General features: G+C 35.8%; 2 protein-coding genes across 2 annotated transcripts in view; one reads left to right on the top strand and one right to left on the bottom strand.

Annotated features, from left to right (window-relative positions):
* NF1 (neurofibromin 1) overlaps positions 1-15835 on the top strand; it is a 294673-nt gene that overhangs the window by 202295 nt on the left and 76543 nt on the right.
* OMG (oligodendrocyte myelin glycoprotein) lies at positions 5965-9935 on the bottom strand. Its single transcript, XM_033184288.1, has 2 exons — positions 8467-9935; positions 5965-7660 (listed from the first exon to the last, which is right to left on the bottom strand). The coding sequence occupies exon 2, from the start codon at positions 7652-7654 to the stop codon at positions 6332-6334; it is 1323 nt and encodes a 440-aa protein (XP_033040179.1). The 5' UTR covers positions 7655-7660; positions 8467-9935; the 3' UTR covers positions 5965-6331.

The raw sequence follows: 15835 nt of genomic DNA, 5'->3' as shown, positions 1-15835 counted from the left end.
AGGATTATAGGTGCCTGCCACCATGGCCAACTAATTTTTAGATTTTTAGTAGCGATAGGGTTTCATCATGTTGACCAGGCTGATCTCGAACTCCTGACCTCAAATGATCCACCCACCTTGGCCTCCCAAATTATTGAGGTTACAGGCGTGAGCCATGGTGCCTGACTCAGAACTAGTTTCTTATATGACTAGTAGTAGCCTAGCCAAATCCTCCCTCATTCTTACCTTTTCTTTGATCTCTCTTTTCTCAGGACTTTGAAGCTGTAACTTTGAAATAAATGAAAGAAACTTAGACTCTAGAATAAGACTAGCAGGTTTGACTTGGTCTGTCCTAAGTAGGTCATTGTTAGCCCACTAGTCACATCTTTGATCTATGTTAATTCATTCTTTTATTTATAAACGCGGATAAAGATGGTCAAAAAAACAAACTTCTAGGGGCAAGTGAATGTCTAAGCTGAAATCAAAAGGATGAGTAGGGTTCGAGAGGGCAAGAAGAGGAAGAGAAGACATGCAGCTTCTCTGAAAGCCTAGTGGCACGAAACGTGGTGATTGAGGGACAGAGGATATTTTGTTTGTTTGAACTATAAAATGTTAGAGAGCTGGAAAATTTTAAGATGATACTCTAAAGGGAAACAAGACCCTGATTATGCAGTAAACCATATTAAGAGTTTAGATTTTATTCTGAGATACGAGAAATTATTGAAAGGGAAGGATTGGTACACAGTTCATCTGTGTCTTCTTATTTCTCTCATTTTCTTACTCAGTCTGGATGTCCTAGACAAACATTTCAATAATTCTTTTCTTAGATCTCTTGGCTATTTCAAGGACAAGGCAGGTAATAATATATGCTTGGTCTGCAGTGTTAGCATTTTGGCATGTTTCTTTTTGTTACTTTTTAATACATGGCTCTATGTCCTGTAATTTTTTCTTATTTTTCTAATATTTACATTTTCTACATTTCACACTTTAAAAAACTCTTCATAAATATTTTTATTGGCCACATATTCTGGTCAGTGGGTCATCGTTTACTTAATTTCCCAATGGTGGATATTTATCATTGTTTCAGTTTTTCTTGTTAGAAAGAATGCTGTGATTTACCTATAGGCAAAAGTTTAAATACCTTAACTATAGACAAAAGTTAAAATATCTTACTTTTTTAAAATTTCATTGCCAGATTGCTTTCCCAAAGAATTGTGCCAATATGTGAACGTGGCCATTTCATTCTACCTTCCCCATCGTTGGTTTTTATTTTTTTTTAATTGCTTGCTATTTTAATAGTGAAAAATGATATCACATTTTTATTGCATTTCTCAATTATGTGGTTGGCCATATTCCCATATATTAATCATAGTGTTTCATATCTTGTAAACAGTCTTTTTATGTCCTTTGCCCATTTATTTATTGCCAATTTTAAGATTTTTTTCTCGTCAATTTTATGAGCTCCTGATTAACAACCTCCTTTACACCATTTTATTTGAATATTTTTATCAGGCTGGTTGTTTCAGCATAATGGGGATTTTGTATAGACCAATCTATTGATAATTTCTTTGTGATTTTTTAAAATAATTAAATAGCCTTCCACCTGAAGACTTACAAATATTTTTAAATTCTTCTGCTGGTTTTATGACTCCCTTGTTCATGTTTTCTTTCACTTTGTCAGTGTATCACATGAAGTGAGTGTTAAACTGAACTTTTTTCCAATTTCCTCATTTATTGAGTCTTTCCCTTTCCCTTTGGTTTCTGATTTTTCTTTCCACTGCAAACAATGTTTGAGAATTTACTATGTGCTAGGCAGTGTTCTAAACACTTTATCTGTATTTTCTCATTTTCTTCTCACAACAACCCTGTAAGGAAATAGAGGCACGGAAACCTAATTTGCTGAAGTGACACAGCTAGTAAGTAAAGCTTGGTCACGTATTCAGTTCTTCTGTGTACCTGTGCTCTCATTGTGCTGTTGTTTCTGTATTGTGGTTATCTTTCTATTTTTATGCCACTATCATTCTGTCCTAATTATTATGGCTGATATATGTTTCTCTCTCAAGAAAAGCTAATATCGGCTGGTCATGGTGGCTCACGTCTGAAATCCCAGCACTTTGGGAGGCCGAGGCAAGTAGATCACCTGAGGTCAGGAGTTCAAGACCAGCCTGGCCAACATAGTGAAACCCGATCTCTACTGAAAATACAAAAATTAGCCGGGCGTGGTGGCACACACCTGTAGTCTTAGCTACTCAGGAGGCTGAAGCAGAAGAATTGCTTGAACCCAGAAAGTGGAGGATGCAGTGAGCCAAGATCGCACCACTGCATTCTAGCCTGGGTGACAGAGCAATACTCTGTATGAAATAAATAAATAAATAGGCTAATATAACTGTAGTGTTTACTTCTTTTTCTATTCTTGCTAATGTTTCTAAGTGGATTTAAGGTTCCAAAATGTTTCTCATTGGAATATTTTTCAGAATTGCCTTAATCTATAAACTATACTGGAAATAATTGCAACTTTATAAGTATCCCACCGAAGTCCTCTGTACCTTAGTGTTCGATATGTTCCAGGTGCTGACTAAATATTTGTTGAGTGAAAAAATGAATGAATGGAGAGACCTTAGTTTGTCATCTGCATCAAGTCTTAGTTTATACTTCTCATTAATATTTTTCAGATTTTTCCCTTTTGATCCTGCGTATTTCATGTTAATGTTACTTCTTGACATTGTATATTTTTTCCCACAATTTTCTAATTATTTGTTGCCAATATCTGTTATTTCTGTTTTTTTGTTTTGAAATTTCCCAAATATTGTTAAAAAGATTGGCAATAGTGGGCATCCTTGTTTTGATTGTGATTTTAATAGAAATATAAGTTACTCTTCACCAGCAAGATGTTGGGTGGTAGTGTATAATACATTCTTTTATCTAGTTCTTAAAATATATTTTATAAGGAATAATTTTATGAAAGATTTTAGGTTAACTTTTGTCTGACATTTTTGGGATTAAAGGAATTTGCTGTTGTTTGATAACATCATTATGAAAGATATTGAATAGCACATATTTGTGATCTTTTAAGTTAGCCATAGAAGACATCTTCTCATTCTGCTGTGATAAGTGAATGTCTCTCTGACTTTCTTCTGGGTCCCTATTTCACTGATCTAAACCTGGTTTCTAGCAGAGAAGAGACTAAAGCAAGCACATCCTTGCATTCCCTTGCTTTCAGTATGTAGAGCTGAAATGTTTCCATATATGGGAATTTCTCATAGCATTGGGTTTGGACGTACAGATGTCATAATAATCCTCACAACAACAACATTACTGCATCTAGGAATGTAGATGAGCCAAGACACTTTGAAGGGTTTATGTGAATTATGTTATTTAATCTTCAGAAAAAAAAAAAACACGTGAGTTCTGCTAGCCCATTTTATAGATGAGGAAACTGTGACTTAGAGCAGTGAAATAACTTGTCTATGGTCATACAGCTGAGAAGTGGCAGAGGCAAATTGCCTGTAAAGTAGAGCCAAGCCTTAGGGATGGCTGGGTGGAGATAGATATAGATATATGTGTATATAGGTATGTGTATATCTGTATACATATGCATACATATTTGATGTGCTTGAGAGATAGATGCTGAGGACTAATACATTTTGAAATTTTTCTGGAGCCAGTAATATAGTAGTACTTAGTGGCAAATAATGAGCCTTTTTCCGTTGATAATAAGAATACAATTTCTTTGGAAGGGAATACTATCTAATTATAGTTTCCCTCAGTATATCTCAGGGGTTGATTAGCAGACCCCTGTGTATACCAAAATCTGCACATATTCGAATCCCAAAATCGGCCCTGAGGAACATGCTTCCTTGTGGAACCTATTTATACAATATGTGGGTTTCACATCCCACAAATACTGTACTTTAAATCTGTGTTTGGTTGAAAAAAATTATGTATAAGTGTGCCCATGTTGTTCAAGGGTCAACTTTACTTTAAAGCTAGATAATACTTATGTCTAAGGACTTAGAGTCTGAGTAGTTGACATATATTGTACTTGTAAATTTACCAAGTTAGACTATGCATTTTGCAGACATGTCTGTAGGGTTGACATAATCCATAGGTGCTCCTAATGCAGTAGTCTGTAATTTGACTTTCTTATTAGTTTTCTCCCTAAAAATTCTAAGACAGCATTGAATTTTTGGTATCCTCAGAGGAAAAGACAATTACCTCTAAGAAACCTACTTTCTGGGCGGACACGGTGGCTCATGCCTGTAATCCCAGAACTTTGGGAGGCCGAGGCAGGCGAATCACCTGAGGTCAGGAGTTTGAGACCAGCCTGGCCAACATGGTGAAGCCCCGTCTCTACTGAAAATACAAAAATTAGTCGGGTCTGGTGGCAGGTGTCTGTAATCCCAGATACTTGGGAGACTGAGGCAGGAGAATTGCTTGAACCCGGGAGGGGGAGGTTGCAGTGAGCCGAGATTGCGCCATTGCACTCCAGCCTGGGGGTAAGAGCTAGACTTTGTTTCAAAAAAACAAAACAAAACAAAAAAACTACTTTCTGTGGAAGTCGGTGTATATTTTTTTTAAATAATACACAAATATATGGTAGAGTAGGGATTATCTAAGCAATTAGTCCCTATCATGGATGGTGAAGGTACTAATCAGTGTTTGGGAGGGAGTGGAAATATAGCTTCCCCATATAGAGAGGTAATGCATTTTAAAATCATTTAGGGGACTTTTTCAAATTATCCTGTTTCTTCATGGTGAGATTCCCTGACACAGTGAGCCAATCAGGTTTGCTAGGGCAGAAAATGTTCAAGAGCCACTGTACTAGACAGCATAAAAGAGGACTCTTTTGTTAAAGCTTGATGGTAATTTTTCCATAATCCTGGTCTTTAAAAACCAAAAAAAAATAAAACCACATTAAAATGTTATTACTTTTCTCTCTCAATAGAAATGTTCCTAAACCAGCAAAGGAGGCTATCTGAATTTTTAAAAGTTTTTATGAAGGAACATAAAAATTCCTTTCTATAGTTTTTTCCCACCTCTAGAAATGCTTGAAATGAGATTCTGCCTTACGTCTCACAAATTAAATACCACAGTTGTGTCTCACCCATCTCAGTTATCCTATCTTGCATTTTAATCTATCCTGTTTCAGGACTTCTTTTGCTGCCTTGTGGCTGTTTCTTATGTTTGTTACTAATTCATAAGGTGGCTAACTTTCATATTTGTAGAAAATTTCTCAGTGATTATCTTTTAGTTGGAGTTCCAGTGTCTTTTGATGTGGAGTGTCAAGATCTGTCCCATGCCTAGCCTTAGTCCTCAGTCTGTTTTATTGGGTTCACCACCTGGTTGTAGTACCAAATGCCCTTTTCCCTTTCTCTCTCTCTTTCCTCTCTTCCTCCCTCAGTACTGCCCAAGTTGGTTAGACTCAGTGATTTTATTCTTAAGCTAATCTTATGTTTAATTTAGGTAAGTCACATTCTGATTTCTGATTTGCAAAATACAAATTTTCTTCTCCTTCATGTAGTAGGATTTTAATTTTATAAATATTTAAATTTTCCATTAATGGTGTGTTAAATCTGCACTAAAACTGCTTCTTTACATGTTTTTAAATTTTTTCATTGTGATTTTAACGCTTTTTTTACATGCAAAAAACAAAACCGTTAAACTTTTCTTATTAAAATGCAAAGCCTAGTGTCTTCTAGCTTTTTGAAGAGCTTTTGTCCATTATATAATCTGTAAAGTAGCCAAGAGTTCCTCAGAAGCAGGACATCATTTAGATTTAAAACAATTATGACTTGTCTGTAAAATAATAATGTAGTATAGCCATTCATGGGATGGCAGCTGCGATTTTACTTCAGTGACAAAATCCTTGGATACCACCACCGTTTTATTTACCTTAAAGATTTTACCAAGGTACCCTAGAACAAAAATGATGAGGTCATTTTGATTCTGCTAAAGTTGGTATGACTAGAAAGCCAAATGACACAGTTATGAGCATAGACCTTTTATTTTCCAGATGTTTGACAGTGTAAACATACATAAAATACATATTAAAGTTTAGATGCTTTATATTTTGTGCAATAAATTGAAGCCTTAAAAAGAAAACATTTCTTTTTTTTTATAAAAGAAACTCATTAGTTTACTTAATTAAGACAGTAAAATAGCAGCAAGTACCAAGGCATTGTGCATTTCTTTTATTTAAGACAAGTTACTTCATTTACATCAGAGTCAGAAATGTTAAGACTGGCTTTCTTGAATACTTAATATAGCTTGAATCACTGGTTAGATATGGACATATTTTCCCAACTGTACATCAGGGAGGAGTGCTTTCATGAGTTTCAGAAAATGCGGACCCTCAGACAGCCAGCATGACCACAACATTGAGCATTAAGAGAAATGAAGCATTTACTTTCCAAGCATTTGCCACAGAAGGTAATTGAGTCTTTACGTTTGTGGTTGTCTCTTCCCTCCGTAAGTTAAGGGTTGTGCTTTGTTGAGGCATTTCAGAGAAATTATTTGGCATGCCACTAGTGATACTTAGGGTCATGGGTGTTGGGGATGATTTTGTTGAGCTAGTGAGGCTTGTGTTTGTAACCATTCCATCTTGGAGATGAATAGTTAGAGTTGCAGCTGCTGCTTCATGTGAATTGATAGTCTCTGTGGATGTATCTTCTGGATAGGGCACAAAAGCCTTATCAGTGCTAGTAAAGGTGGTGTCTTTGCTTAGAGTGGCACCAAACGTTGTTTCCTTTGTTCGATATTGTTTGGGGATTTTGGTCACTTTGGGTTGAGTTACCACACTCAGAGAGTTAATGGTGTCCACTGTCTGCATCCCACTTACAGTGAATAAGCTTGAGGTAAATCCAGGAGGTGTGGGATATATGTTATGTTCCTTTAAAGATGATATTTGGGTAGAACATGGAGTCCCTATCACTTGGGCTTTTGTTTCCATCATCCACTTCAGTAAGTAAGTAATGTTTTGTTTATGGTCACATGACCACCTGTTATTGTAAAGGGTTATCTCTTGCAACTGAAAGAGTTGGTCAAAAGATTGGTCTGGAATGAATGTGAACTTATTGTTGTGCAGGTAGAGATGCGTGAGATTTGTCAGGTTTATTAATGTACCTGGAAGGATTTGTGTCAAAGAATTATTAGACAGGTCCACAATATGTAGTTTGAAGGGCATGTTGGTTGGAACTGTCCAAAGTTTGTTACTACTGAGGTTGAGAACCTCAAGACTTCTTAGTGTATTTTTAATGAGGACAACCTTTTCCAGCATATTCTTAGAAACATCCAGATATTTAAGATTCCACTGATAAGCAGTATCAGATTTGTCAAGAAGTTTAATGTTGTTGTTAGCAGCAGACATGTTCCACAGAGACCGAGGTAACTGAGCAGGCAGGCTTTCAAGCCTGTTGTTTGAAATGTCCAGGGTCCTCAGATTGGTATATTGGGTTAACTGGTTATGCAGATCAGTAAAGTGGTTATAAGACAGGTTTAAATGTATAATATTCTCTTGTAGTCCAGATGGTAATGTAGTCAAGTTTCTGCCTGAACAGTCCACATGCCTGTGCCTTTCTGTGCATATACATTGCAGAGGACAAATGCATAAAATACCAGGTGTGAGAAACAGAAGGATGAACAGGCAGAGAGACATTTTCAATATCTGATATTCCATCAAAGCCTAGAAACAAACAGATACACCCTTCTTTTAATATGCAAATACAGTTTAGGCATCTGCATGGGTCACTTAGCATTAGGCAAAATTTTCAATAAACCTCGTTGTTGTTGAGTCCTTTTATAATTGTTCCAGTGATTAAACTAACAAAGCTCCCCTTCATTTATAGTCCAAATGCTTAATCCTTCAATTGGGCTATGTGGTAGAGAGAGACTCTCCCTACTCTCTCCTGCATTTTCTCCTTTATTTTCTCTCCCCCTCCCCCCTTTTCTGACCATATTCTTTCTTTTTACCCTTCTAGAGCCTTAATATGATAAAATAGCATTCTTTGCAAAGAAAGAGTTGCAGTTGTAAGCTATTACTATTTTTGATGATATGCTTTCTTACTCAGATCAGAAAAAATGGCTGTCGTGTCTTTTTTTTTTTAATCTCTGCAGTAATGTAATTCAATGTGTGTGTATAGGGTAGATTTTATTTAGATATTAAAGCAGTTCTTCGAAATGTTATCTTTGTGTTTTTAGGATAAATATATCTTTGTAAAAGGCACTTGAAAAATCCAAACCAACACTGTACCTATAAACCTCACATTTTATAAAGTGGTTTTTTTCTGTATATTTCAGTGCCCATTTTAAAGGAAAACAATATATTTACAAGGTGAATGAATATATAAAAAATATCCCTCAACTGACACTGCAGCAAATTTCTGGTGCATGCACTTGCTATTGAATATATATTTAATCTTAACATTGACTTTTTCTTAAAAAGGAAAAAGATTCCAAAGTCAGCCTTTGCTGATTTAAATAACATCTTACCGTAGTGTCGTCTTCAACATCAGCATCTCATTTTCTCCGGGAAACTTAAAGCTTAAAGGTCGTCTTGTTCTGGAGAGTCGGAACTGTTTCTGGCTGTGGGCTGTGCTTGCCTGCTCAGCTGCATTGTGTTGCTGTGAGCTGAAGCTCTGCAACCACCTGATCAGTACCACATAGGAGGACTGCAGAGCTGTCGCTGGTGCTGACTCAAATTGATGGTGCACACGCAACAAAATGGACAATTTTTAAAAAAATTTACGGCATCAAGTGTACCTATATATCTGATTTGCTATAGGATGGGATACTTTATGCATATTAGAGTTGGCGCTTACTCCTTTCTATGTATTTGTCTGAGATTGGGTTCCGTATTTTAACGTTTGTCTCATTAAGAATCTTTTAAAATATCTCTACTCTTTATCCTTTTTACATGTTGAAAATGAATTTGACCTTCCTCATGGATAGTTTTCTATGATATTAGTCCCACTATTTTTAACTCTTGCCTTTTTATATTCCTTTCTAAAATGGTATAATTTTCGTGTCACATTTTTAATATTAAAAAAATCTGTTCTCCGATTTTTATGTCTTCCTCCAACATGGTGATTATTATGTTTAATCAGCTTTTCAAATTTATCAACACTTAAATGTGCCATCTTCCCTTTTAGGATGTATAGAATTACTGAAATATGATTATTTTTTCTTTATCTTTCTGATACAATGGATCATTTGACCAAGGCTATACACAAGCCAGGATACATTTGGAAATTAGCATCTTATACTTTAGATTATCAGTTCCTATGGTAAAATAAACGTGTTTTATTTTATATATTTGGGTTAAAGTTTTTTTTCTTTATGAAACCTTGGATGGTAAGTGGATATGAGTATTGTTTTTTCCAAAGACATTTTTGGTGCTATATGACTGATCATTTATTTGATTTTATGTTTTAAGAATAACAGTATCAATTTAGGCGATTTCAGAGTATTGCACATTTCAACTTTCTGGGAAAGTAGTTTATAGTTTTAAAATTACATGAAATAATGTAAGAGGAAAATTTTTCATCATGAGTTTTATAAAATGAGGTCAAATTTATGATAAATTTTGCTCCACTCTTCAATGGACTGCTTGCATAAATCTGTTAAAACACAAATCTGATTTCCAGAATGGCCAGTTTACTTTAAAGCAAGCAAATAAAGTTTCGGTATTTTCATTACCAAGTGGCACCATTTAAAAACGAGTAATATTTAGCATATTATATGTAAGGAAAATCCCTTTATGCCTTGTCACTAAATCCTTTGTTTTTTCTCTAAAGTATATTAGCATTATTTAGATTATACCACAAATAGAATTTGTTGTATTAAACTTTGAAGTTTCTTTTCTTTTTTTTTTTATTATACTTTAAGTTCTAGGGTACAGGTGCACAACGTGCAGGTTTGTTTCATATGTATACATGTGCCTTGTTGGTGTGCTGCACCCATTAATTCGTCATTTACCTTAGGTATATCTCCTAATGCTATCCCTCCCCCCTACCCCCTCCCCACAATAGGTGTGTGATGCTCCCCTTCCTGTGTCCAAGTGATCTCATTGTTCAGTTCCCACCTGTGAGTGAGAACATGTGGTGTTTGGTTTTCCATTCTTGTGATAGTTTGCTGAGAATGATGGTTTCCAGCTGCATCCATGTCCCTACAAAGGACACGAACTCATCCTTTTTTATGGCTGCATAGTATTCCGTGGTGTACATGTGCCACATTTTCTTAATCCAGTCTGTCACTGATGGACATTTGGATTGATTCCAAGTCTTTGCTATTGTGAATAGTGCTGCAATAAACATACATGTGCATGTGTCTTTATAGCAGCATGACTTATAATCCTTTGGGTATATCCCCAGTAATGTGATGGCTAGGTCAAATGATATTTCTAGTTCTAGATCCTTGAGGAATCGCCACACTGTTTTCCACAATGGTTGAACTAGTTTACAGTCCCACCAACAGTGTAAAAGTGTTCCTATTTCTCCACATCCTCTCCAGCACCTGTTGTTTCCTGATTTTTTTAATGATTGCCATTCTAACTGGTGTGAGATGGTATCTCATTGTGGTTTTGATTTGCATTTCTCTGATGGCGAGTGATGATGAGCATTTTTTCATGTGTCTGTTGGCTGTATGAATGTCTTCTTTGAGAAGTGTCTGTTCATATCCTTTGCCCACTTTTTGATGGGGTTGTTTGTTTTTTTCTTGTAAATTTGATTGAGTTCTTTATAGGTTCTGGATATTAGCCCTTTGTCAGATGAGTAGATCACAAAAATTTTCTCCCATTCTGTAGGTTGCTTGTTCACTCTGATGGTAGTTTCTTTTGCTATGCAGAAGCTCTTTACTTTAATTAGATCCCATTTGTCAATTTTGACTTTTGTTGCTGTTGATTTTGGTGTTTTAGACATAAAGTCCTTGCCCATGCCTATGTCCTGAATGGTATTACCTAGGTTGTCTTCTAGGGTTTTTATGGTTTTAGGTCTAACATTTAAGTCTCTAATCCATCTTGAATTAATTTTCGTATAAGGAGTAAGGAAAGGATCCAGTTTCAGCTTTCTACTTATGGCTAGCCAATTTTCCCAGCACCATTTATTAAATAGGGAATCCTTTCCCCATTTCTTGTTTTTGTCAGGTTTGTCAAAGATCAGATGGCTGTAGATGTGTGGTATTATTTCTGAGGGCTCTGTTCTGTTCCATTGGTCTATATCTCTGTTTTGGTACCAGTACCATGCTGTTTTGGTTACTGTAGCCTTGTAGTATAGTTTGAAGTCAGGTGGCGTGATGCCTCCAGCTTTGTTCTTTTTGGCTTAGGATTGTTTTGGCAATGTGGGGTCTTTTTTGGTTCCATATGAACTTTAAAGCAGTTTTTTCCAATTCTGTGAAGAAAGTCATTAGTAGCTTAATGGGATTGGCATTGAATCTATAAATTACCTTGGGCAGTATGACCATTTTCACGATATTGATTCTTCCTATCCATGAGCATGGAATGTTCTTCCATTTGTTTGTGTCCCCTTATTTCACTGAGCAGTGGTTTGTAGTTCTCCTTGAAGAGGTCCTTTACATCCCTTTTAAGTTGGATTCCTAGGTATTTTATTCTCTTTGAAGCTATTGTGAATGGGAGTTCATTCATGATTTGGCTCTCTGTTTGTCTGTTACTGGTGTATAAGAATGCTTGTAATTTTTGCGTATTGATTTTGTATCCTGAGACTTTGCTGAAGTTACTTATCAGCTTAAGGAGATTTTGGGCTGAGATGATGGGGTTTTCTAAATATACAATCATGTCATCTGCAAACAGGGACAATTTGACTTCTTTTCCTACCTGAATATGCTTTATTTATTTGCCTGATTGCCCTAGCCAGAACTTCCAACACTATCTTGCATAGGAGTGGTGAGAGAGGGCATCCCTGTCTTGTGCCAGTTTTCAAAGGGAATGCTTCCAGTTTTTGCCCATTCAGTATGATATTGGCTGTGGGTTTGTCATAAATAGCTCTTATTATTTTGAGATACGTTCCATCAATACCGAATTTATTGAGAGTTTTTAGCATGAACTGCTGTTGAATTTTGTCAAAGGACTTTTCCGCATCTATGGAGATAATCATGTGGTTTTTGTCTTTGGTCCTGTTTATATGCTGGATTACATTTATTGATTTGTGTATGTTGAACCAGCCTTGCATCCCAGGGATGAAGCCCACTTGATCATGGTGGATAAGCTTTTTGATGTGCTGCTGGATTCTGTTTGCCAGTATTTTATTGAGGATTTTTGCATCGATGTTCATCAGGGATATTGGTCTAAAATTCTCCTTTTTATTGTGTCTCTATCAGGCTTTGGTATCAGGATGCTGTTGGCCTCGTAAAATGAGTTAGGGAGGATTCCCTCTTTTTCTATTGATTGGAATAGTTTCTGAAGGAATGGTACCAACTCCTCCTTGTACCTCCGGTAGAATTCGGCTGTGAATCCGTCTGGTCCTGGACTTTTTTTGGTTGGTAGGCTATTAATTATTGCCTCAATTTCAGAGCTTGCTATTGGTCTATTCAGGGATTCAACTTCTTCCTGGTTTAGTCTTGGGAGAGTGTAAGTGTCCAGGAAATTATCCATTTCTTCTAGGTTTTCTAGTTTGTTTGCGTAGAGGTGTTTATAGTATTCTCTGATGATAGTTTGTATTTCTGTGGGGTCGGTGGTGGTATCCCCTTTATCATTTTTTATTATGTCTATTTGATTCTTCTCTCTTTTATTTTTATTAGTCTTGCTAGCGGTCTATCAATTTTGTTGATCTTTTCAAAAAACCAGCTCCTGGATTCATTGATTTTTTTGGAGGGTTTTTCGTGTCTCTATCTCCTTCAGTTCTGCTCTGATCTTAGTTATTTCTTGCCTTCTGCTAGCTTTTGAATGTGTTTGCTCTTGCCTCTCTAGTTCTTTTAATTGAATTTATTTTTTATTTTTATTTTTTATTATACTTTAAGTTCTAGGGTACATGTGCATAACGTGCAGGTTTGTTACATATGTATATTTGTGCCATGTTGGTGTGCTGCACCCATCAACTCGTCAGCACCCATCAATTCGTCATTTATATCAGGTATAACTCCCAATGCAATCCCTCCCCCCTCCCCACTCCCCATGATAGGCCCTGGTGTGTGATGTTCCCCTTCCCGAGTCCAAGTGATCTCATTGTTCAGTTCCCACCTATGAGTGAGAACATGCGATGTTTGGTTTTCTGTTCTTGTGATAGTTTGCTAAGAATGATGGTTTCCAGCTGCATCCATGTCCCTACAAAGGATGCAAACTCATCCTTTTTTATGGCTGCATAGTATTCCATGGTGTATATGTGAGATCTGAGAAGGGACAGACTGCCTGCTCAAGTGGGTCCCTGACCCCTGAATAGCCTAACTGGGAGACATCCCCCACTAGGGCAGTCTGACACCCCACACCTCACAGGGTGGAGTACACCCCTGAGAGGAAGCTTCCGAGGTTTATTTTCTTACAAGAGAAACTACACTCGAGGAGCCACCTTTTGTATAAAACTAATATTGCTCGAAAAGTGTCTGTATTTTAAAAGTCTGCAACATAGAAATTTATTGTTGATTAGGTACTTTATTGCCACTTTACTTTGAGGGTTCAGTTGAACTCTTAATGAGATTCTTACTGTGGATTTAGGAAACCAGCCATCAGTTGTAGTGCTTAAAAGTAATATGTTAAAAATACTACATTCAGCAATATTGTGGAAATAGAGAATGCATTGACATTTCGAGTTCTGTTTAAGCTCATATATACACTGCTACACTTCTAAAGATGTGACTGAGGGTCAATTTACCGACCACTTAAGTCTCTTAATTTTAGGAAATCTCATTAAGTCAGTGTGGAAGTAGAGTTATGCATTTTCATTACACTTAACAGTACTTTTGTTTGAAAGAAAGGACATGTTACTTCATTAATGGATTCAAATGAATTTGGGTTTAGGCTGTATCAAGTTTAGTTTCTGTTGCATATAATAGAAAATTCCAACACAGTAGTAGTGGCAGTGTTTCTCATTTCAAGTTTGGGGCATACCAAATTGCTTCATATTATTCAAAGATATTGTAAAATTCTCAAAAAGAAAAAAGGAGATCATTTAAACATATTTGAATTGTAACAGTCTCTTACACTTTTAGAAATTCTCATGAAATAAAATAATACTATATCACTGTTACTCAAAAAAAGAATATTTTTAAGAGGTATAAGTATTTGTTACAACTTATTTTAAGTATTATTCAGACTCATTACATTTTATATTAGTCTGTCTAGGTCAGTAATGATAGCTAGTTAGGCAACTTTTACATTCTAGGTTAAGCAGTGAATTAATTTACATATTCTTTTGTGTCCTAGGATATATTACCCCAACATTGTGAAAGGTATCACAAAGCATCTGCCAGGGAATAACTATCCCACGCTAATCACTGGTTTCAGTTTTCCATTATTATAGATAACATTTGCTATGCTTGAGCATCAGATATTGTTTATTTTTGGTAATATGGTTGGCTATTTAGAGTGATTTTCCTGCTGAATACAACTGAGAGTACTCAGTACAGTATTTTAAAAGCATGAAAGAAATAACAACATAGAAATTACCAAGTCAAAATCCAAGTGAATCAGTTTCTTTGCCCACCTCCCTACTCCTTTTTTACTTTATGCCACTGGCTTGTTGCTAAAACTCAGTCAATTATTTCCTAAAAAGTCTCTTATCTTGGAGTTTTCTCTTTGCCTCTTTGGGAAGATTTAATTCGTTCTTCTGTCCCCCATATTTTCTTTAAGTGGTTCCTAATATCATTGATATAATTGCTTATTTGCATCATCTCACAGTAATTTCAAAATAATACCAGTTATTGACTGCTACAATTAGATTATAGACTACCGAATAAAGTTTAAAATTTTCTTCATAGCTCTGCTTGTTTTATTTTCCTAAAAGTGTAAATTCTGTGTTCTAATGCAGTGTGAAATAATTCTTTTCTCTATATTTTTGTATCACCAACTTGATATAAACTTTGTTTTAGTTCTCAGCTTTTCAGGATCACAAGTCAAAATTATATAACAAGGTATATTCAGATAAATCTTGCTTCTCTGTCTTTTCCATCCTGTTTCCTTCCTTCTATTAGTGACTTTTTATTAGCTTTTCATTGTATCATTAACCTTTCTTTTGAAAACCTAAAAAAATGTATTTAAGCATATGTATGGTATGTTCTTATCCCCCCTTCTAATATGAAAGGTGACATATATACATACTGTTAGATATCTTGTTCTTTTTTTCTTACTGTATCTTATCACTCCATATCAGTATATAGGTATCTGATTCATTTTTTGATCCATAGTACTCCATTTGGGAATGTACCATGGCTTATTCAACCAGTCCCCTATTGGTGTACATCTAGGTTTTTTTCAGACTTTTGCTATTACAAATAATGCCACAGTGAATACCCTTGTACCTAAGTAATTTTATATGTTTGCTAGTAAACCTTTGAAAATGATTCCTACAAGTAGGATTGCTGGGTAAAAGGGTAAATGCATTTGGAATTTTTCCAGACATTACTAAATTCCTCTCCATTGATTATACCATTTTGCAGTCCCACCAACAGTGTAGCAGGGTGTCCAGTTCTATACAGCCTCACCGTATCCTTTGTTGTTGAACTTTGGGATTTATTGTCCATCTGATAGTCAAGTATCTCCGTCTAATTTTAAATGCATCTCTGTAATTATGAGGGGGAGTGTATGTTTTTACATATGTTTAAAGACCATTTAAATATTTTCTCCTGTAACTATCTTTTTTATGTTTTGCACTATTAAAAGTTGTGTTTTGGGTCTTCCCCTTCCCGCCCCATATTA

Source organism: Trachypithecus francoisi, unplaced genomic scaffold, assembly GCF_009764315.1.
Source record: "Trachypithecus francoisi isolate TF-2019V2 unplaced genomic scaffold, Tfra_2.0 Lachesis_group20, whole genome shotgun sequence".
NCBI lineage: Eukaryota > Metazoa > Chordata > Mammalia > Primates > Cercopithecidae > Trachypithecus > Trachypithecus francoisi.
The sequence above is the reverse complement of the archived record's forward strand: the minus strand, read 5'-3'. Positions and strand labels throughout refer to the sequence as shown.